Genomic DNA, 23,081 nt, shown 5'->3' on the forward strand with positions numbered 1-23,081 from the left:
GTGATGCTAGTTGTATGCATCAAGAGCCTCCCAGATGGAGTAATGGTAATGCTGTCACATTGTCAAGGGTGCTAGATTTAGTTCCCAGTGAAAGTACATGCAGTTCTTCGAGTCCCATCTTAAACTGTAGGTCCAGTCATAATTGAGCATATTGAATTTTTCATATCATGGAAACAAGGCTTAATGGTGTTATAAAGTGGATGTAAACCAACAAACTTTTGTGTCATCAACAAGTGAAAAGATTAGATATTAGGATAATTGATAGTTGTTGTGCAACATATAAGGACAATCATATCTGAAGAATAAGATATGAAATATAACTATAAATGATTACAGAGAGAGTTTAAATTTTTTTTGTGTGTTCATGTATAGCTTTGTTGAAGTGATTGTTGAAAGGAAAGAGAAGTATTATTGGCTGTGTGTGGAAAAGTCCATTGTTATGTGGGGGAGGGGGGTCAGCCCCCGAATATCACGTTCTTGTTATTTTTGTTGTTTTTTTTTTTTTCGCTATTTTCTCATTTCTGGGATATGCATAGGCTCTTCTAGCAAGGAAATGAACCCACGAAAATATTTTTTTGGGATTTCCTTTTCACAAGTCAGTGGTAAAGAGCTGTCATCCAAGTCGCACGGGGGGGTTCAAGGTCGCTGAGAGGAGTCACGTCGCAGGCACAAAATATTTTGCAATACCTTTGTTCATTCCCAAGCAGGGATCAGCTTGACGAATGAGTGTTTTCATCTCCTCTCAGCCAATCTATGCTATTTTTGGCTTCAGCTATGTCTTGGTCCAGGCCAGGGAGGAGAAATGGGGGGAAAGGTGGTGGCTGTTTTTCAGGAAAGGCGGTTGGAAGGGCGAATTCATTGTTACAGCTGCGTTCAGAAGTGGTCGGTTGCGTGATTTTTTGTAGGATAATGCCAAACATATCAGGCAATGTGCAGGTACAATTTTACACATTTACGTCGCGGCGCTGCCAAATGGGGGGCTCGCGATTTTCAAATTTGTAAAAAAAATTATTTTTTTTCTTCTTTTAACCGATGACAGAAAATTCTGTTTTTATGCCATAGGCTTATAGCTCCCATGTGTACTGAACAAAATGAGCTAAAACTTGTAACTCCAGTGTTCTTAGTTCCTGAGCTAAAAAAAAATAATGTACATGCGCCGAATTTCAAATTTCCCGCTGGAAATAACTCAGGTGCTTCGCATTGGAAAATATTTTTTTTCTTGGAAACTTTCTGGAATATTTGCGTGATTTTTTGAGCAATAATGTCAAACATATCAGACAATGTGCAGGTACAATTTTACACATTTACGTCGCGGCACTGCCGAAGGGGGCGCTGGCAATTTTCAAATTTGGTAAATAAAAAAAATCATTTTTTTCTTCTTCTTCTAACCGATAACGGAAAATTCTGTTTTTATTCCATAGTCTTATAGCCCAATGTTTACTGAACAAAACGAGCTATAATTTGTAAGTCTAGCATTCTTAGTTCCAGAGGTATAAAAATTTATGTAAAAGCATGCGGAAATTTAAAATTCCCCGCTGAAAACGCCTCGTTCCTTAAGGCATTTACCAGCAAAATACGCTCGGTCGTCTAAGGGTTAAAGCTGAAATGTGTAGATATGTATGCTAAGCGTGCAAGGGATATCATTTAACAGACTTCCTTATACAGATCTACTATCTAGAGTAAAAAATAAAATCAAGAATCATTGGAAGGTTTGGTGCGAGAAACAATTATTGATAATTGGCTATACAAACAGATGGCTCGCGGAATTTAATACAAGAAGTCCATGGTTCCATAAATACCCCCTTCCAAGACCAGTTGTAGTTTTTATTAATAGATTACATACTGAACATGTACGCACACCAGCTCAGTTAGCGAAAATATACATTACACAACATCAGAATTGTACATGTGGTAATGACAACCCCGATGCCGTACACCTAATTTTGGAATGCGTACAATTTTCACAACAAAGAGATATACTATATTAATGTTTGATACACTTAAAAATTCCATTTCCTATTTCACTACCTTTTCTGCTATCTGATTTATCACTGTCACTTATTTGGATTTTATATAGATATGAATGTAAATGTCAAATCGTAATATAAACAGAACATATTGTGCAAGAAGAATCATGTTTTATTTCCAAAATAGTGTCATGACTCTCATGAATTCATTGAAGTGATGCAGGAAGTGTGAAAACTAATTTCAGTGATTTTATACAAGGAACAAGAGAACGTTGGCCAAAGTCGACAGCCTTTTATTGGACAGGGTCAAAGAAGAAGAACAAGAAAGCTGAAACATTGCACTTTATTTTTTTTTTATTTGTAATTAGATTAACTTCTTACGCAAATATGTGTGTTTACTATCTAAGTCATGGAATAAATAATTTATTCTCATATTGGATGCAGTAACGTAACTCTTTGCCACTAATCACAGAAGACTGTTGACTGACATTCTATCAATTGTATATATAGCAGGTTAAGTACAATAAAATGGGACACCAAAATCAGGTGATTTTTTTTCTTTTTCTGAGTTACTTGGAATTAATGCATATTAATGTACAGGGTCATCCGTTTGAGATGTCAGAAAAGTAAACCTTTATACACAAGAGGTTAAAGTACGTATCTGTGAGCAGCTTGTTGTAATATAAGCACAAAGGATGTAAGTTTCGAATGAGTGGAGGTTTACAGACTTCGGTCACATGGCGGCGCTAATGTGTATGGTAACAAAGGTGGTGATCACGTCACAACAGCACACACAGTGTGTCGTATGATATGCGAAATTTTCCAGTATTACATGCATGCTACTGCCGCCACGCAGCTGAAGTCAGTAAACATCCACTCATTCGAAACTTACATCCTTTCTGCTTATATTATAACAAGCTGCTCAGAGATACGTACATTAACCTCTTGTGTATAAAGGTTTACTTTTCTGACATCTCAAACGGATGACCCTGTATATATTATTTCAATTTATTGAAGTCAGTTGTTCTTTCCCCATGAACACAGGTAAATGTCGTTGAGCGACCAATAACCCAGCAGGGCTTGAGTGGCTTGAAAACAGGAATGAAGGGTCCACAGAGGCAGGTTCAGGATAAGAGCTACTTCATGGGGTTACTCAGGATGAGGATATCTGAACTCAATGTAGAAATTGTTAAGCTGAAGAAAGAGATAGAGAACTATACTCAGGAGCAAGCCACTTTTTTAGTGTATGATAAACGTGTGAAGGAAATGGCATCTGAATTAACAGGTAGGAAAATTATAACTCTACATTAGATAGGTGTAACATATCTGGCAGTTTTGAAATAATGTGAAGAAATTTGTTATGTGCGCTCAAGTGTTCTGTAATGTTTTATCTGTGCTGTGCATACTGTATGTAATATCTGTTATTAAAGCTTTTAAAATTTTGTTTCAAAGTAATTAGTCCTTGATTAATAGCTTTTCTGTATTTTAAAATACTATTATGTCTTGTTCATAGTATGAACGCAAAACCTGAAATGCAAAGTTACCAGTTTAGAAGGATGTGACAGCATAGAGATAATTATTAATTATGTGATAGTTCATGTTTGTTGGCAGAACATCTGATTTTTAAGTTTTTCGTACATGTTGACTGTGTTTCTTTTTTGTTCCTGCTTACAGACAGGTAAGATAAGCATGTATTGTTCATGTAGTGTTAAATTTTGCAGAATATATCAAGATCTTATTAAGATTTAAATTAATGTTATGAAAGAGAAAATTTCATTAGGAGATACCCAACTCTCTCACATCTGACATGTTAAACTTGTTATGATAATTGACTGTTCCCAACTCAACACTTCAATATACCATATTTACTCATGTATAATGCGCACTTTTTTCCAAAATTTTTGCCCCCGAAAACTGTGGTGCGTATCATGCACGAAATAATTCAGACAGCCAACATGAAACTGTACAGGGTCGTTCCATGATTTTGGGACACTTGCATTGATTTTTCATGTTTACGGAACCCTATCATGTTATATATCGTTGTAAAGCTTGAATCCTGCAGTTTCTGAATATGGAAACAGTATTCCATACAAGATAACGACACTAATGTGAAATGCGGTTGAAATAAGTTCATCAAAAAATGAAGAAACGTTCTGATTTTTATAGTACTTTGGATGAAAGAAAACAAGAAAAAATATAATAAAAATTAAAATGTATTACTGGCCAAATAATATGACATACATGGAGTGTGTAAATTCCTTAATGGAAGATATCTTGTGCTGCTAACTGCTATGTGGAAGGTCCTGAATGTGCCTCGTATAAATGTTACATTAGTCACAGAAAGAAAAAGTATATATTTGGAAAAAAGAAGGAATGAGCAATTGAATAGGTATGATGTCATCCACTCTTGATCAGCATAGCAACAGCTTTACAACCTACAACTAAGAAAGCCATTTCTTGAAACTGGATTGTACTACGCATTATATACGAGATATAATTTTTTGTCACTTTTAACCATCCAAAACCAGAGTGCGCATTATACATGCACGTGCACTGTACACACGTAAATACGGTATTTAGGCACAAAAATAATGCAAAGCAACCAGAACCGGGCTGGCCCAATGGGCAAAATCCGGTGCCTTTTTTTAAAACATACGTTGGGTGTCTTTTTGTCCCCAACTGCTTGCAATCCGTGCAAAGTTTGCAGCTAGTTAATTTTGATAGATTCATGTGTTTCTTACCTGGTGGAGGCACATAGTGGTTTGGATCCCACTTTAAACTGTAGGTCCAGTCCCTACTTAAAACACCAAATCATTCAATCATGTGTTTCTTAAAGCTTTTGAATGCACTCATGAAATATTTAGCAGATGAATTTGTTGTTCTTATTAGTTATCCATTACATTTGTGTTTACTTTTACTTTCATCTTCCAAATAGAGTTGCAAGGCAAACTGGCTGATTATAATTTGTTGATGGACAAGCTGAATACAGACACAGAGAAAGCAGAGGTTGAAGGGGAATTTGAAGAACTTCAGGCCCGCAACTTGCAGGAGGCTCAACATCTTGATCAGCTGTTTGCTGAGAGACAGCAAAGGGAGAAAGAGATACATCAGTTGGAAATGGAAATAGACCAGGTAGGTGCTTATTTTCTGTCAGGTTTCTTTCTGATTGAGTCACTAGTTCGTATTATGTAATTCTGATATCATGATGCATATGCATATTCTACTTGAATTCTGTACTTGTCTATTAGCACATACTGGAAAAGGCTCTCTCATTGCTTACTGCATTCTTTGTGTGGAATGATTTTTCCATTTTGCTTCTACATGCATGTGTGAGTAGGTTAGGTGGGTCAGGTTTGGTAGCCAAGTGGTTAGCACTCTCGCCTTTGGTGTGAGCTGTCCTGGGTTCAATTCCCGGTGGGTGCCCCCAAAATTTCGGCGTTGACCCAGCATCATGAGGACAATTGGGAAGCTACTTTAAGAAGTAGTGGGCTCTGGTCACGAAAGCCAGAAAAACAGCAGCGATGAGATCCGATGCGCTGACCACGCGTCACCCAATGAAAAGCTGCTCTGGCAAGCATGCCCTGGCCCTTCGAGGCCTGTTGCCCATGGAGCTTTGATTAGTATTGTTATGTTTGATTGCCATAGTATATCCTTACCTTCCTTCAACTTCTGTATGAGTATACTATGCTAATAGAATGCTTCAGACAGCAGTGACTTACAAGCAGGGCCACTTGCACAACCTTTTTTTCACAATTTTATATAATTACTAACAAATTAGTATTCTCTGCATCTTAAACATGCACAAAATAGTTTCACTGAATTTCAGACTTATTTCCCCAATCATTTCCACTATTGTAAACACATTCTGTATCCTCCTGTACAGCTTGGGACCATCCCTGATCTATGTTGAAAAGAAGGTTAGGGAATTTCATAAAAATGTTCGAATCCCTGAAAAACTTAGAGAATAAGATTGTTGTATTTGTAGTGAATATTGATTCTTCACCTATTTGTAAACCCTACTATGATACAGCTGGTTGTCAGATGTAAAAATAAAATTCTTAGATATATGATGGTTCTTTCATGAGATCATGAGAAGGCATTACTTGGATAGTTCAAGTGTAAAAATAAACTTCAAATCAAGTAAGTTAAGACAGTGTAGAATGGTTTGTGAGAATTTATTTGAGAATGGCTGTAAAAGTGCATTTGTTCTGGCAGAACAAGTATGAACTCTGCTGGAGACAAGAAAGTGACTTGCATTTGACATGTGTCATCTAGGTACTTATTTTCTCTGTATTTGATGAGGTTTACATTGTTTGAACCACTGAAATGTGCCTGTGCCATGAATCAAACTTGGAACAAGTTGATAGCATCATTCACCATGCTATTGAGATGAACTCTCATTATAAACCAGATTAGAAGACCTGTTTTTTTCTTTCAAAATGAAGGTAGAACACCACCATAAGGAAAATGTTTGATTAATGGAAAGCTATGTACTCAGATATAACATCAGTTGATGTAGAACATTATAATCCATGTATATTGTGGTGCATGAATTAAACGATATTCTTATTCTTGTAGGAAAGACACATGACAAACAATTTAGTTGCAGCTATGAGTCCCACCTTACGAGAAAGATATATGGAGCTTCAGACAATGAATACCCAGCTACAGCACCAGCTTGAAGATCTGCAGCAACAAATGGATTCTTTAAACTCCAAGAAATCTGCTTTGGAAGATGAGCTATCAGTATCTCAGGTAATTGTTGGCATCAAAAGCCAAATTTGCAGTTTCTGAGACGTTATCAACTTTGTTATTGACAGATTCAACTACATATTGTGGATTCCAAGACAACAGAACTTGCATGCAATCACACAAAATGTCATTGATCTATAAAATGTCAATATTGATGCAAGAAGTATAAAGGTAGCCACAAGTAAACAAAAGCAAATCGAATTAATGTAACTGGAAGCACAGAAGATACTGCTAATTAGTTTAATTAAAGCATGGTTTACAAATTGCACCAACATATTTTATGGTAAACAATATAAGTATTTCACAGTTACTTTGTTTGTTAGTATTTCTGCCACATGTTTGGTTTTTACATATGTTAATTGTTTCCCCTTCATCACATGAGTAAGGTAAAAGGTAAAGTTCCGTGTAGCACCGTGCCATGAAGGCACATTTAGGGGATGTGGAGGTAGGGCGCTATACATTCTTGATCTTAGCCATTTTGGGGATGATATGATCAGCACCATGCTCCGGCCACCGTTACCCCGCCTGCCTCCCAGGTACCCATTGATTTGAGGCTTTGAGGCTAGGTGAGTCACAGAGCCACTTTATTCATGGACAAGGCTGGAGAAATTCTGACCTTTGATCACCCACCCCAGGAATTGAACCTGGGTATCCCACGTGGCAGTCACATGCCCTACCGACTAGATCACAGCGGCTCTTTTTCATCACATGAGTAATAACTATAATTAGTTTGTACGTATGTTAATAAGAAAAAGAGCAAACATGAGATTTTTATAATGCTATAGCATAACAGATACAAAATATACACAGAACACTTGTTTTTGGCACTGGTCTTGTGATATTCATGCATACACAGCTGTATAGGAGAATTAGTAAAGATAAAGGTAAAGTGCTCCCCTGTGCATGGCACCATGCCATGAAGGCATATAGGGGGTGTGGGGGTAACGGAGAATTAGAGCATTCAATATTACAGATAGGTGCAGTGCAACAATCATGGATGAAATTAATATAAAAAATAGACCAAGCAATTAAGAAATATATTGAACACCTAAAAGTTCTCGATTTTCATTTAATAATTATGTTAATTATTCTCTGGTACAGTGGCTCATAATTTCATTTGTTAACACATTCGGAACTTTGTAATCGGAAAGTCTGAATCATTTTATTTAACATTTAAATATGCAGGTAAACATGTTTCAACATTATTAATATTTTTTTTTTTACATGAATAAAAGAAATACAGTTGCCTCAGATTGTGTAAATTAAATCCAGTCTTGCTTCCATTGGAGTCAGATTAGGGGCATCTGCTCAAAGAGTTTGAGAACCACTTGATCTTATTTGTTCTCACCCTGAAACCAATATATCTCCAGTTTACACAGTACACATGCCATTAGAGTTTCTGACCTGCGTGATGCACTTACACTACATCATGACAATGTATTGTACTTTTTTAGTACATTTTAGTACTTTCTTGGTTACAAGGATCTTTCTAAGACTGAATTTTATTTAATCAGGTGAAGCAGGAAGCAGTGCAGCTGCTTCAGAAGCTTCATGAGGCTGAGGGCAAAAAAGCCAGCTTGTTGGAAGAAGAACGCAGTCGAGGAACTCCAGCACAAGAACGTGAACAGCTGCTTAAAAAAGTGAAAGACGACAATGCAGAAATTGCCACGATGGACAGACAGATTAATGAAATCCAGGATCAGATGAGGAAAATGCAACAAGAAATGCATCTGCTTGATCAGGTACCATTATTCGTGCACCCTGTTCTGTGCATAAATATATTAAGTTTTCTCTTGCAAAAATTCACGAAATATAGATATGGGGTTTTACGCATTTAATAGGCACATATCTAGAACTATATTTCATAAGGGGTCCCGACCAAGTGTTTATCATATAAATAATAATAATAAAAAAGTATAATTAATAGGTTAGTAAGATTAATATGTCTATTAATAAATAATAACCCATGGTGCAACAGCCCATGAAGGCCATTGCCTACCTACCAACCGCTGGTCTCACCTGCCGAGGTGGGAAATTATCCAAACAGTTATGGTGTGATGTGTGGTCAGCACCATGAACCCCCAGTCGACATAGGTTTCCACCATGACTGGGTTACGCTACTCATTTGTAGCTTCCCAATTTCCTCACGATTGTGTGTGGCCACCGGTCCCATACACAGGCTGAAATCTCAGGAGAAAAGTTGTTACGCTTCTCCCAGGAGACTCGAAAGTGCTTAGCTGTAGCATAGCATAGCCCGTAGCTGGAGCAAAGCTTGTGCCTTAGACCGCACAACCACAATACGGGACTTAATATGTCTATTAATAATATTCAGATTATTATTATTATGAACAGGTAAAAAATGTATTCATTACCTAGGTTATGTTTAATTATGATCACTAAAAATTGTATAAAAACAGCTCTCTTACCAAAGAAAATAATGTCAATTTTTTTTAATGAATTATTTATTGAATGCCAAAAACATTGTTAGGCCCAACTGATAAAAAGAAGTTCCTGATCATTATTTTTATTTATTATGATTGTTGTTATTGGCAGTGATACACACAAATTTTTGCAGAGACTGACAACGCTGATCCTTACCTTTATGCAAGTTCTGAGGAAATGAATCAACTCCATATTATATAGCAGTAAGCAAGTACCTTGCTTATTTAATTTTGGACTTGTTAAGTCTTTCGTGAGGGGAGAGGGCTCTAAATCTATCCTTGCATACGTAATGTCATGATTCATTTATTATAGCTACCTCATTGGCCAAGAATGTTCGAGTGGTTAACTCACTACCTTGCTGCCTAGTTTCGGGGCTCTAATCCTACCCTCTGCATTGGTGTGTTTTGTGGGGATACCTTTTTACATTTTTATCTAGTCATTGTTCATCCTTGAGAATGAACATCCACAGAATTTGGGGGAGATTGCATACAAGGAGGCATTTCTTTCCCAGAACACTGCTTCAGTTTGAAGTTACTGCATTCCTGTGATGATCTGTACCAGTGTTATTTGCAGACACCAGTCCCATAAAATAATTAATGAAAATTATTGGGACAGAAATGAAGCAACACATGTGAAATATACAAACAATATGTACAAAATATTTCAAATATCACTGCTGCAGTGCAACGGTCATGATGGTGCACATGCATGCCTTGCCCTTGCAAGGCTCAAACATTTTAACAGTGTTTATGTGTTTTACTGTTTGCTTATAATGTTTAACCCTTTCTGGACAAGCAGCGGGCATAACCCATCATAGAATTTACTGACCGATAAGATGAGCGACGGTCATGACCCATTGTTCACTTTGAAATTCCTTTGTGAATGAACAACACCGCGTCTCTTTTGCACATGTGTTGTAACCACCTCCTTCAAATTTCAACCATAACCACCTCTTTCAAATTTCAACCACTGGATGTCATGTTTCCTTCGTTGCTGAATTTTACTTCTAATTGTGTCGAATTAAGTTGCTGTTTTGATTATACTCTTAAGAATAGCATTTAATAATTTATATCCACATTCGGATTTCACAGTTAGTGATGATTTCGATCCTAATAGAAACTTTTATGTTAGTTTCATGAATTAATTTTATATTACCTATTGAATATGTTGTTATATACCTATTTTATATACAGTGGAACCTCGATTTTACGTTTTTCGGGGGGCCAAGCTGAAAAAACTTAAAATGTGGGAAGATATAAAATGGAGTAAGATTTTACAGCATTTTGCAATGTGGGTCCATCAAAATTTAATGTATAATGCAGGAAAATGTAAAATCGAGGAAGTTAAAATCAGGGTTCCACTGTATTACCATATATAACATTGTTTCCATGATTATGAAAAAATAAATATGCTGACTAAGGCAGTAATTTATTTTATTAAAAACATAAACTAAACGTAACGTTTCAACCGTCTAGCAAGGTCTTCTTCAGACTCTGTATCAAGTACAAAAGTTACGTTTAGTTTATGTTTTTAATAAAATAAATTACTGCCTTGGTCAGCATATTTATTTTTTCATAACATTGTCTATGATTTTTCTTAAATAGCAAAAAAAAAAAAAATATACAGTTTCGTGAGTTAAACTCGATATTCTAAGTCCCATCCAGAAAGGTTTAAAAAAAATTTACAGGTCTGCCACATGTGAAAGGCAGTCTGTAATCCCTTTCTTGAATGTGAAGAATATGAAACTGGCTGAAATTAAGTAGACAATGTGTAGACAAGTAACACAAATTATGGTCTGTATTACAGGACCTAGAGGACACTCAAAGTGAGCGCCATCAGAAGTATCGTGAACTGAGGAAGAGAGAGGAGACGATGGAGGAGTTCCTGGCTACTTTTGAGGAAGTGTACGTGCGGGAAACAAATCGAGTGGCTGAATTGGAATCGTCAGTTGTTCTTGTTCTCCAGCAAATGAGCAACAATCTGCTACACGTTGGCCATCTTCCAAGGTAGAAACTCATTTGTACTCTACGCTTAACACTTTATCAACATTCATGCTTATTCATAGTTCTAATAGTTCTGTGCAGTCTTCCCAAAATAGGAAATATGTCAATAATGGTGCCATTGATCACTCAGTTGTATTATATTTTTTCCTCGCAGTTTCCTTTGCTCATGTTGCTCACTTGTGAATTGTCCTATTTTAATAAATAACATTATACAAGAGTTTAATAAATAAACGGCACTAATAGATTTCACTTTAATACATTCAATAGAGTAATGGGAATAAACATATTGTGAATTTTCATTAAACTGAATGAAACTTTTTAAAATTAATGTAACTTTTTTTTTGCAGTGAAAGTAAGCAAAACATCTACATTTGCATTTTGCAATAGATCGTGATTACATATGTTCTGGCCAAAATAATAATAATAATGTAATTGCTTATTCGCACACAGATGATTAATATTAACTTACTGAAGACTTATCCAAAGATCAAACTCAACCTTAACATATGTTCAAAGCTATCTTTGAATACCAAAATAACTTATCTTTTTCCTGCCTCTTCTAAATTGCAGTATTGTGTATGTTAGGACACTTACATTCCATACTCATAGTTGTTTGTTACTGATAAAAGTAGGTATTTTGGGTCAATAACTGAACAACATTTGTAGATGAGCATGGAGATTTAATAGTTGTGTTCTTTAATGAAAGCTACAAGATTTATGTCTGCCTAAAGTTAACAGTATTTTATCAGTTGATTTTTATTTAGCTTCAGGAACTTTCTAAGCTCAACGTTCATGTAAACAACTGTTGTGATATTGCAACCACCACAGTGAGAATAGTTATCCACAGACGTATGTCTATTTACAAAATGTCTGATCCCCTTTCTGTGCTTGAAGTTTTTTGTATATGTCTTGACAGTGTTGTCTGCCATGTTTAATGACTATAGGTTTGACCCAAGACATGTATGGTGATAGAAGGTGATTACTACCGTGAGCTCAGTGGCCGATCACATCAAGTGGTCGATTTTTGATCTCACCACCCAGTTTCAGGTTTAAGTCCCAACTTGGGCATGGGTGTTCTTTGTGAGTGTACCTTCATCAATTTTTGATCTAATAGTCACTTATTGCAATTATCTTCCTTATTATGCCCATGTCCCCAATTGGCTTAAACATGTCTCATAATTAATACAGTGAAACCTACGTCAGGCCAAGAAATTTAAAATGTGAGAAATGTTAAATTGTAGAAATAATTCAAATATCTTGTATTGGAATCAGGAGAAAGTAAATTTATAATATGAGAAATATAAAATCTGGAAATAAAATTTGGCCTCCACTGTACTTAGTGCATTCAATGCTGCTGAATTTTGGTTTCTCATATAACAATGCATATTATATAAAAGTGATATTTCATGCCATGTGTCGTCAGCATATTAAAAAACAACTGAAAATAAGTCACAATGTGGCAATTTAGAATTCCAATAATGCAAAGTACTTATTGTGACTTTGTCTTGGTTGTTTTTAATTGCATTTAATGTTCATCAAATTACGTTAATTCCACTTTTCCTTTAATTCTGGTTGCTTTAATTTGTTGTTTTTTCTGAAGCAAATGAACTGAACTAATTGGGAAAATGCAAATGTGTATATATATATATATATATATATGTATGTATGTATATATGTTTTCCAATTTCAGTTTGGAAGATTTTTCAGTGATGAGGGAAAATTTGGCTTTCAAGGAAAGTGAACTTGAGAAATCTAAGAATACAGTAGAGGGACTTACAAAGGAAAGGCAGCAGTTAAATATAAATCTACAAAAGGTAATAACTTATTTGTTATAGCTCAACAAGTAGTTTATTGCAATATTATGCCATTTTGATACTATTTTTGGGAGTAAAAAGATGGCCTCCCCGATGGCACAGTGGTAGCGTCATCACCTTGTAATACTCAGTGGAGGCACATAGTGGTTCGGATCCCACTTTACACTGTAGTTCCAGTCCCGATTAGCCTTACTGTGCATAATGTTTACTTAAAACACTAACTCAATCAATCAATGAAAAAGCTAATTCATAGACCTTTGTTTTGGAAAGTAAATACAGTATACACCATTTAATTTTGAAAGGTGACAACCTATTTTGGAAACCTAATAGTTACATTAAACAAGGTGATTAATTGACCAAACAAATTCTTAATGAAATGTTAGCTGTTTTACATTCCATCAGTAAATTTAGTATTAGTAGTTTATTGGTATTGTATCATGCCGAAGGCTTGACTCGAACCCAGGACCCCGGGCACCATAGCCTGATAGTCTAATCACCTCATAAAAAGGGCCCGAGTATGAAGGAAGCTGGAAAGAGCTTCTTTCAAGCAAATGACACCTGCGACCTTCAGCGGATGTAAAAATCCGCTGATACAAATTCTTCGGAATCGCAGGAAAGATAATGCAAACACAGCTTTATGCGAAAGCACCGTTATCAACAGCCGAAAGTTCAAATTTCATTTAAATAGCTCGAGAGAATATTTCTCCCCCCAGTCGGTATCTGAAATCTATCGTGTGGACAGTCGTAGCCTCGAAATTATACAAACAGTTGAACTAAGAAAGTTATGTCGTGAATAGTTGTTGCCTCTGGCTTGTAGTGCGACTATCGACCGGTGCTAAAGGAGTTACAGCGAGGAGTAGTGCGCTATCGGAAAGGAGTTTTATTTCAGGAGAGTTTCATCAGTGTTTCATCTACGAACCAGCGAGTCGATCTTCACATCAATATCTACAGGCAACGAACGTTCCTAAATCCTTGTCTATCATTCTCTCACACCCCTGTCAGACCAGTCAATTGAAGTGTTTAAATTTAAACGTGAGTGTAGTTCTCATTTCACAGGGCAAGCTCCTTGCTTGGTCGAGTGTTGACGTAGCTCCTCAGAGCTATACCCCCCCCCCCTTATGATACACCTCTCGCGGCCAATTAACTTCGAATATCAGGCTTTCACATAGCCTATCAACGATCCCTTAAGCAAAACAAACTGGTGTTTATGCGGTATCAACAAAAATTGCATTTTGGGACAATCTTACTGTCAAACAAAGGAACCTAAAGTGTAAATCACCAACCCTGAGACCTTTTGTAAACAAACCGTCTCACCGATTCGCTGTATTCGTATCAGCTGATTCATGACCCCCGACTACCGCAATCATCTGCTGTTACACTCATAGTTCGCCACACCTATTCATTTTATATAAGAGCCAAAATGGATGTCTAACAGAAATATTGTTGAATTAAAAATTTTCAAATCTTATTTTCTACTGTTTTATAATAACCTGTCCCATGTGTATATTTATTAACAAAAACATAGTATGCTAAATTTTCCTTTGTTATCAGTGACAAAGCAAAGACAATCCTAAGCATATTTAAACTATACTTTATTTCAGTATTTCACTCACACCAAAACATTTCTCAATATTGTTGACGTGCAGAATATTGTATTCTGGTGCCAGAACGAAAAGATCGCCACTTTTTCAATCAGACTCAAATCAAGGGCAAGCCGAGAAAAATGAAACATTGATTCTTCCTATTCACTTTACATTTCATAAGTCACGACAATACCCAAACTGTTGAGACAAGGGGAAAATATGTATTGTTAATTCACTGGAAGGGGTTCACTTACTGCCAAATCTTCGTCACAGCTGTCTTCCGATTCACGTTCCCTGTCGCTGACTTGGATAACAAATCGTTCAAAATTCAAGTTCTCAGTTAAATTGTCCACATCCCACAGTTTTCTCTCTTCTTTTTCAATAACGTGTTGAACTGCATCTGCCCAGTTGATAGCTGAAATTTGAGCAATGCCACTCTCAATCAGTCTCTTCACTTCTTCAAGCTTGAATCAAGGATTATCTATTACAGGATGGAAAAAAAAAAAAAAAAAAAAAAAAAGTAAAGTGTTCCCCTGTGCATAGCACCACGCCATGAAGGCGTATAGGGGGTGTGGGGGTAACGCCCCACACTTTCTTGATCCGGTCGTAAGTGGGGGTGATGTGATCAGCATCACTCCCCTGACTGCCTTTACCCCCCAGGGTTTCCCCCAGGTACCCATGTTATTCGACGCTGAGTGGGCGCCGGGGCCGCTTTCACCGTTAGAAAAGTTCCCGGATTTGAACCGGCCGGGGATCGAACCCGGGACCTTGAGCATGGTAGTCAGACGCGTTACCGACTGAGCCACCGCGGCCACTATTACAGGATGGAACACTCAGAATATTCTCCATTGACTTGTGCGAACACTTTTCTAAGGCTTTATAAACCACAGACTATTCATACCCAGTACAAGCAGAGCCATCTGGCAGGGGAAGACAACGTACTCGAACAGTGAGGAACTATCGATGTTTGAGCTCGATACTTGGAAAGCAAATAGACTTATTTCATTTGGAATGTAATAAATTTAAAAAAGGAATAATTAAAATTGTAGATTCTAATCTTGGATTGTCCAAAGGAAATATCTAGAAAATATTCCAATTTCTTATACATTTAATAAACATATATGATATTGGGTCATTTTCTGGTTTTCGTAAAATTCAAGGAAAAAAAACATTTTAAATCTTGCACTAAAAATCTTACTTGATGGTTCATTATTGTAATTGATTTCTGGATTTTTCTATTATTTACCTAGGAGTTTAATAATTGCAGTCCACGTGATATGCAATGAAATGAACAATAATATAACCGAAATATCTCCCCCTTGCACTAAAATAACAAACTACACATAATGCAGCACATTTGCCACAGAAGTAATATTGTACTGTGGAGTTACAACGAAAATTCGTCGGATGCAAATATAGAGGAAGAATTAGCCACATAATGTCAAACTAAGAATTTGTAACGTTGACTATATACCTTTTTTATTTTATTTGATTTGTCAACGTTGACCTTGCACATTGTCTTCTTCTTAATGGCATTAATTAAAAATTATTTACTATTCCAAAATGTTGTAAATATGTCTTATGTTTTCCTTTAAAATAATAACTATTCTCATATGCAGCCAGAACTCATTTGTAGGATACAAGAAAGATTTATTTTCCAACTAAACTTAAATTTAATTCTACACGAATTTAAATTACACACACACATAAAAATATGTAGAGTTTCTACCTTTGCTTAGAGCGATCAAACTCAACCTGTATGCTTTGAGACTTCTTAGAAGATGGTATTTAATCAATATAGAAGGTCAACGACTCATGTAAGAGTTTTGTAATAAGATATCTACGTTAAACACGAATACCCAATTCCTAGCCTATTCTATACTATGCTTGACATAAGACATAAAACACATCTTTCACAGCACCAGGCTTAATCACATAACCAATCACCACTGAATTCCTAAACATTCCAGGAATAGCATAAGGGAAATAACGGAAGCTTTAAAATTCTCCACAATGAACCTAAATTTTGGTTCGAAAAGTAAAATATAGCCACACTAAATCGAAATGTACTTATAACAAAAACTTGTTCTACGATGCGTTACCATAGGTTAGTCAATAACCAACTTTGCGAATGAACCTCTAGTGAAATGCGTCACAATCTTCCATGAAAGTCTAAAATCTTTAACAGCTTCATTAAAAGTTTCAAGTGCTTGAATATGTACGACGTAACGCAGTACTACATAAATTTAATACAAATTTACTGTACATTCCTTGAATTTATACGATTGTTTTATGAGTTAGCCTCTGATCATGGACTAATGTTAACTCCGACAGGCCTGTTAGTTTTCGTCCAAGTGGTTAGATGGTGCTAGCTACTTCCGCCTCCAATGGAAATGTCGTATAGCAACTTCCATATCCTCTTAGTGATCTCCGCGTTCACCATGGCTTATGGGGCTGGGTTATCCTCATATATATATATATACGACTGCTTCCGGGTAGCGATCATCCACCTCCTACCCCAACCAGCCAACACCTCTGTTCGCAAAAGATGGGAGAGGGCCTATATATCGGCCATGAGTGCAACCACTCCACCTGGCCTGAACAAGGCCACCCAGTAATGTCCAACCCTCACCCACCCTCCCGCCCTCCCTCCCAACTCATCCTACACACTCACAGTTTACGACGAGCCTGGTGACGAAACAGTGTTTTTTTCGTTCTACGCACCGCTTCTTCTTCAATGGGGACCTGGCAACTCTGCAGGACCCCAACTTCCGGTTCCGTCTTCTGTTTCTTCTCACACCGATGATGCTATAAATTAGCGAAAATTTTGAATTTTCCTACTGTCCGGTGAGTGTTTCCTTTTACCTTATTTGATTTTTACTTAGCCCTTTTGGCCCTCCTTGCTTTTATCCATTATATATATATATATATATATATATATATATATATATATATAATCCTTGCTTGAATGTTTTGTTGTTCCTGGCAATGTACCCTTTGACTTGAGCCCATATTAGTTCAATGGGATTGAGGTTACAATGGTAAAGGGGCAAGCGCAACACAGTGTGCCTCGCTCTCCTTGCCATTCCATCTATCATGTAACTATCGTAGCTTGGCTTCAAGTGGGAAACTTGATCCAAATGTTCCAACTTTAATGAATCAGCTGAAAGTACGACACCTTTGCCAGGTAGCCATTCTAAAATATCATCTTTCCTCCAAGCAGTGGTCGGTAATTTTTCTCATTTCAAGCTATGATAGGGAGCATTGTCGAGCACAATAACACTGTCCACATAATGTTAGGAAGGACAGACGAAAACCACTCTTTAAAAACATCACCGTTCATGTCTTCGTGGTAATCGCCAGTCGTCTTGGACACAAAAATAAGTTCCGCACCTTCAACAAAGCCATTTTCACTTCCAATGTGTGTGATAATAAGTCTTTTGCCTTTTCCTCATGGTTGAATGTCCTTCGAGGAAAGCTTGCTTCTTTGCTTTCAGTGTGCCCCACATTCACCCACGTTTCATCCAAGTAATAGATTTTCTTACCTTGGTTTCGTAGTTCCTGAATGGATCGGAGGTATTTTTGCCGCCAAAGAACAATATCATCCCTATCAACGAGTGCTGCTTGTCGGTTCCTCTTTCCGAAAACAAACCCAACATCCAGCAAAAGGCGGATTAAAGTAGACACACTGAAACTTGGAAGATCTTCACCATTATTAACTTCAGTTAATACCTTTTTCAAAGTAGGCAGTTCTTGGTTTAAAAAGAAAGAATTCACTTTGCACCTTATTGCACTTATTTCGAAATCGTCATACTTATTAACACGACACACAACTTTGTGGTCTTTTTTGGGAGAGACAACTTTCCCGGTCATTTTTCTCTATTTCATAACCCTTAAAACTGCAGACACTGACACACCACTGCACTGGGATACCAACTTAACCACTTCTTTTACTGGTTTCTCAGGATACCACTGACAGAACGTTACATAAATATTGAGTAGAATCTGTTTCTCGCCCCTTTTCAAAGGCTGCCCTTGCTGGTGCTTTGAAAACAAGCTCGGAGAACATGGAGACCTTCCCGCGTGCATAGAACTCGCCATGTTGAAAGTGGCACTACTTCCTTGCTGTTCACATGATTATTTTTTGAAAATAACCAATGTTATAAAATATCATTATGTACAGAAATCTCTGAGCTCATTGAAAGTCACAATGCATATTCTTACAAAATGTTCACACTTATCTTGCCTTGCCATGTCACCAAGTTATTTTACGAAGTGCACTATATTTGGTGGAACAAAAATCGTTATTAGGATGCTTGTCAAAGTTTCCAACCGCAATAAATTTCCGAACTTTCTTTGTCTTGTTTTGATCATCATCATCAATATATTTATTGGACTTACAGCATTGCATATGGCTGTTTATGCCCATTATATATTTTATTTACATAAAATCTACAAACAAATTTCAAATACACTCCGATCTATATCAAACCTTAGAAATATACATTACCATGTTATATCATTTTCTCTAAAAAAAATGCAAGTAAATTATATTCAATTCACATGCAAGAAAGAAGCCAAATTTATGGGAAATGATTACTGGTGCAAAGAGTTAACTATAAAGGTGAAGCAGTAAGTACAAAAGAAGGAGCATTGGGTTTAAAGTGAGATGTAATTTGCGGCAGCGTATCCCATACTACAAATTGTTTTACCTTACGTAAGGAAACCTGTAACAATGCTGGATTTTCATGTGGATTATTTTACTTCTATGAGTTTGCAATGCTTTCTGCATGCAGGTGGTTTTGTTTACAGAAGGTCTCAGGGTTGGTGATTTGAACTAAAGTTAGAAGTCCTGAGTGTCATTTTATCATTCCAGACTTTTTTTTTCTTTGTTCTCTGTTCATCATCATTGTTGTGATTAACCAAGAGAAATAGAAATGGAATGTAAAATAACCAAAATAGAGATAGTGTATTGCAATGATGGCTCAAATGATTCGTGATTCATCTTCTAGGTGGAAGCCCTTGAAGACAAGATTCATGCTGAGATGGAGGGGCTGAAGCAGAAAATGGTGGACATGAAAGATGAAATGCATGTCTTTTCAGACTTGGAATCACTCAGAAATCAGTCTGAGAGGAAACGTGTGCAGTTGTCAGAGGAGCGTGATAGGTTGGAACAGGAAAAAATCATGACATTGAATGCACTACAAGTTGTTGAACTTCACTTTGATAATATCAAGGTATCTGTTGATCTGCATTGTTTATTTACATGAAAATGAAGGTTTGAATTATAATTGCAATGAAATTTAAAAATAAATAATTATCCTTACACATAAAATGAGAAGGAAATGCTCATCACACACTGGAAATGTTTTAGATTTTCCACTTATCTATTGAGGGTTTTCAGTTTCCCTCACATTTTTGTAGTAGGCCTTCTAGCCCTCCTTCCTGTCAGCACTTACCATGCAAAATGAAAATTTCTATAAATCGAACCGTGACCACGTTTTCATTTCTTCATTCGCCAGGTTGCAAAATAGAGATACTTCCATTTTGTGTGGCAAGTGTTCACAGTTTCCTTGCAATTTTATTTTTTCAACATTCTGGCTCTCTTCCTTTTGTGGGTATGTGTGTGTGTATTTCTCTTTGATTTTGTAAGAGTTAGTCATTTGTTAGTCAAATCAGTGTAGAAAATGTTATACACATCTGCAAGCAATTTGTTTACACTTGCAGTTTTTCCATCCTATAATATATTCTGCTAGAAATTATCCTTCTTTTTCATGTCTCCTCCCTCTCCCTCTTTGTGAGTTGTAAGTGGTACAGACTTTTCAGTGTAGATAGGCCAAAGGATTTCCACAATAAGATGGTGTACCATAACTTTCTTTTTCAATGTGTTACTCTAGTATATTGTAAAATATGAACAAATCTAACCATAATTTACCACACATACAAACTTTAGGCTAAAAGATTAAAAATCGGCAACTTACGTGTGTGAGTATGAGATTTTTCGTACTTTTTTAGAAAGTGTCCTTCAAGCAACTTTTTAACCTAAATCCTTAACCTTCACTTTCACGACGAGGCACCATGTCAGGTGCCTGAATAACATCGTTCAACCTGAAGAAGGAGGTAGTGCAACCTCCGAAACGTAGTACGAAAAATCTCATACTCACACACGTAAGTTGCCGATTTTTAATCTTTTAGCCTAAAGTTTGTATTTAATTGTGAGTAATTCGCACATTACCAGTATATTTACCACACATATACAAGTTGCATTTGAACAGATCATGTTTGTGATTAAATAATTTGGTCAATAGTAAAATAGCAAGAATTTATAATCTGAGTATTTATAAGCATTATAATCAGGGCTCGAGAAATTCTGGTCGCCATGGCGACTGAAAATTTCAGCCTGGCGACTGTGATATTTTGCTGTAATATTGCGCAGTACTTTCATTATCCATTGATATTTTTTCCCTGTCTCCTGATTTTCAGAGCTGGCACCTGGCTCTGAAGAAGATTTTTCAAGCACTGATTATAATATTAGTAACTTAAGAAAAAATATTACGTGCGAACTCCAATTTTATGTTCATAGATTTGCATTTTCCCACTTTAAACATTTTACCTTTCTAGTCACAATGAATCAAAATGTTATAAATTTTTTCTGGGTTACACATTTTCTACATAATAAGTTCCTTATTTAATCAATTTTTTTCACTGTATTTTTATTATGAATTCCATTTGGGCTGAATTTTCTAATGGAAATATTGAAAACCATTAAGCAATTCTGACAAAGTAACTGCTGTAACGTAATTACAACAATAAAATCTGCCCATGTTTGAGAGCTCTTTTTAAAAAAGAAGAAATTGAATGGTTGAAATAACTTGTGCTGATTATACACCTCTGATTTTTGTTATTTATAGAAATAAAAAATCGAGTAAGAAATTTTACTTGAGTGGGCCAAGCCCTACTCCAACTCACCCACTATTAACAACTAATTAATCTAATTGTCCCAGGGTATGAATGCTAGCCTCTATGACTGAGTGATTGGGTGTAATGTACTGCAAAGAGAGGAGTCTCAGGTTCAAGTCATGGAAAAGGATGTCGTTGCTATTTCATTATTTGCATTTTGTCCTTTAATTAACTAGGAGCGTTAGCCAAGTTTACATATTTAACTAAAATGAAGAGTTTTACATAATAATGCTAAACTAGAATTCTTAAATTTCAGAAACAGCTGGGTGAAAATGAAACATACGCTCAACTTAGCAATTTGGAGAAGAAATGGGCCCAATTAGAGCAGAACAACTTTGCAATGTTAGAATTCTCGGCTTCAAAGAAGGCTGAAACTGACTACGAACCACTCAAAGGAAAAGTGTTCAAAATGGCTCATGATTATAACAAGATTCTGATGCTCAATCTGAAGAAGGGTGGAATAGCATAATTATATTCACTTTAGGTATGTGTTTGTCAAAGATCAATGAACACTTCGCACTGTGATATGCATATTGATTCTAGTCCCATGTCTTGATCTCTGAAGGTGTACAAATATTGGTGAAATAATGATCAGGGCTGGCATATTTTTTTTTTATGAGTAAGATATTTTTGCACTTGATTTAAAATCCGTCCAAGCTTTAAGGTGTATTTATATATTTCTTGACATTTGTAATACTGTTAACTTTTTTATTTTCCTATCATGTTTAGTATCAAGTGAACAGCTATTTTGAACATAGATGGTGATTTATCCACGTTCTCCAACATACTCTCCAAATTATCTTCAATCTCGACATTATGCGCAGTACACAATTTATGAATTTGTGGATATCATCTCTGAAAATGTCTTTCCTCTTCCCTAGTTCCAAAATGTTGGATAATTATTTCTAGTTTCCAACATGTTTCAGGATTCAGGACTTTACTCTTGAATTCAGGACATTGGAATGCTTGAAGAATTTAATGTTCTAATTGTACTTTTGTGTGTGCCTTGTTTTATTCTGTTAGGATGTTCACATCAAGTATCAGAGGATTTCATTTTCAAACAAAACAAATTTAATTGCACATTTGAATATATATTAAGGTTTTCCACTTTGTGTGTATGCAGTTGCCTTTCATGTTCATCTAGAGCTTTATTTTTCCACTCCAGTTTTAAAATTGTGACTGCATATCAGTGTAGAATATGGTCTGATTTTGTTACACTTTCTTTACGTCAATAAAAATATATCTGATTGAACCATGCAATATAATTTGTGAAACTGAAAAAGAGAAGCCTTTAAAATAAATTTACTTTGGAGTTAAGCATATTAGTATAGTTGTCCCCACTTAGTTAAGTATTATACTGAAATTTTGGTATTTGAAAGACAAGATTTTTCCAAGTGATAACATTGATTGTTTCCAGGTTGACAAAACCATAATATTTATGATTTCTTCAATATTAACAGGTGTCAGTATTTTTTTGAATCACAAGTTCATGACTTTTCAGAGATTTTCTTCCGTTTGAGAGGATGTGGCTCTGAAGAGTATTGTTCTTTCTTCAATCTA

At 36.1% G+C, this 23,081-nt stretch overlaps 1 protein-coding gene across 2 annotated transcripts in view; it reads left to right on the forward strand.

The window, feature by feature from the left end:
• The window catches only part of LOC146001504 (intraflagellar transport protein 74 homolog), a 31,038-nt gene extending 8,265 nt beyond the window's left edge, over positions 1-22,773 (forward strand). For both annotated transcript variants that reach the window (XM_083138892.1, XM_083138893.1), the window contains 8 exons: positions 3,012-3,252; positions 4,903-5,099; positions 6,546-6,722; positions 8,234-8,461; positions 10,968-11,167; positions 12,855-12,978; positions 19,574-19,798; positions 21,778-22,773. In XM_083138892.1, the coding sequence (XP_082995018.1) occupies positions 3,012-3,252; positions 4,903-5,099; positions 6,546-6,722; positions 8,234-8,461; positions 10,968-11,167; positions 12,855-12,978; positions 19,574-19,798; positions 21,778-21,990 (1,605 nt within the window). In that variant the 3' untranslated portion in view covers positions 21,991-22,773. The remainder of the gene's footprint in view (positions 1-3,011; positions 3,253-4,902; positions 5,100-6,545; positions 6,723-8,233; positions 8,462-10,967; positions 11,168-12,854; positions 12,979-19,573; positions 19,799-21,777) is intronic.
• The last annotated feature ends 308 nt before the right edge of the window (positions 22,774-23,081 follow it).

Source organism: Lepisma saccharinum, chromosome 17 (genome assembly GCF_977018435.1).
Source record: "Lepisma saccharinum chromosome 17, izLepSacc3.1, whole genome shotgun sequence".
NCBI classification, from domain to species: domain Eukaryota; kingdom Metazoa; phylum Arthropoda; class Insecta; order Zygentoma; family Lepismatidae; genus Lepisma; species Lepisma saccharinum.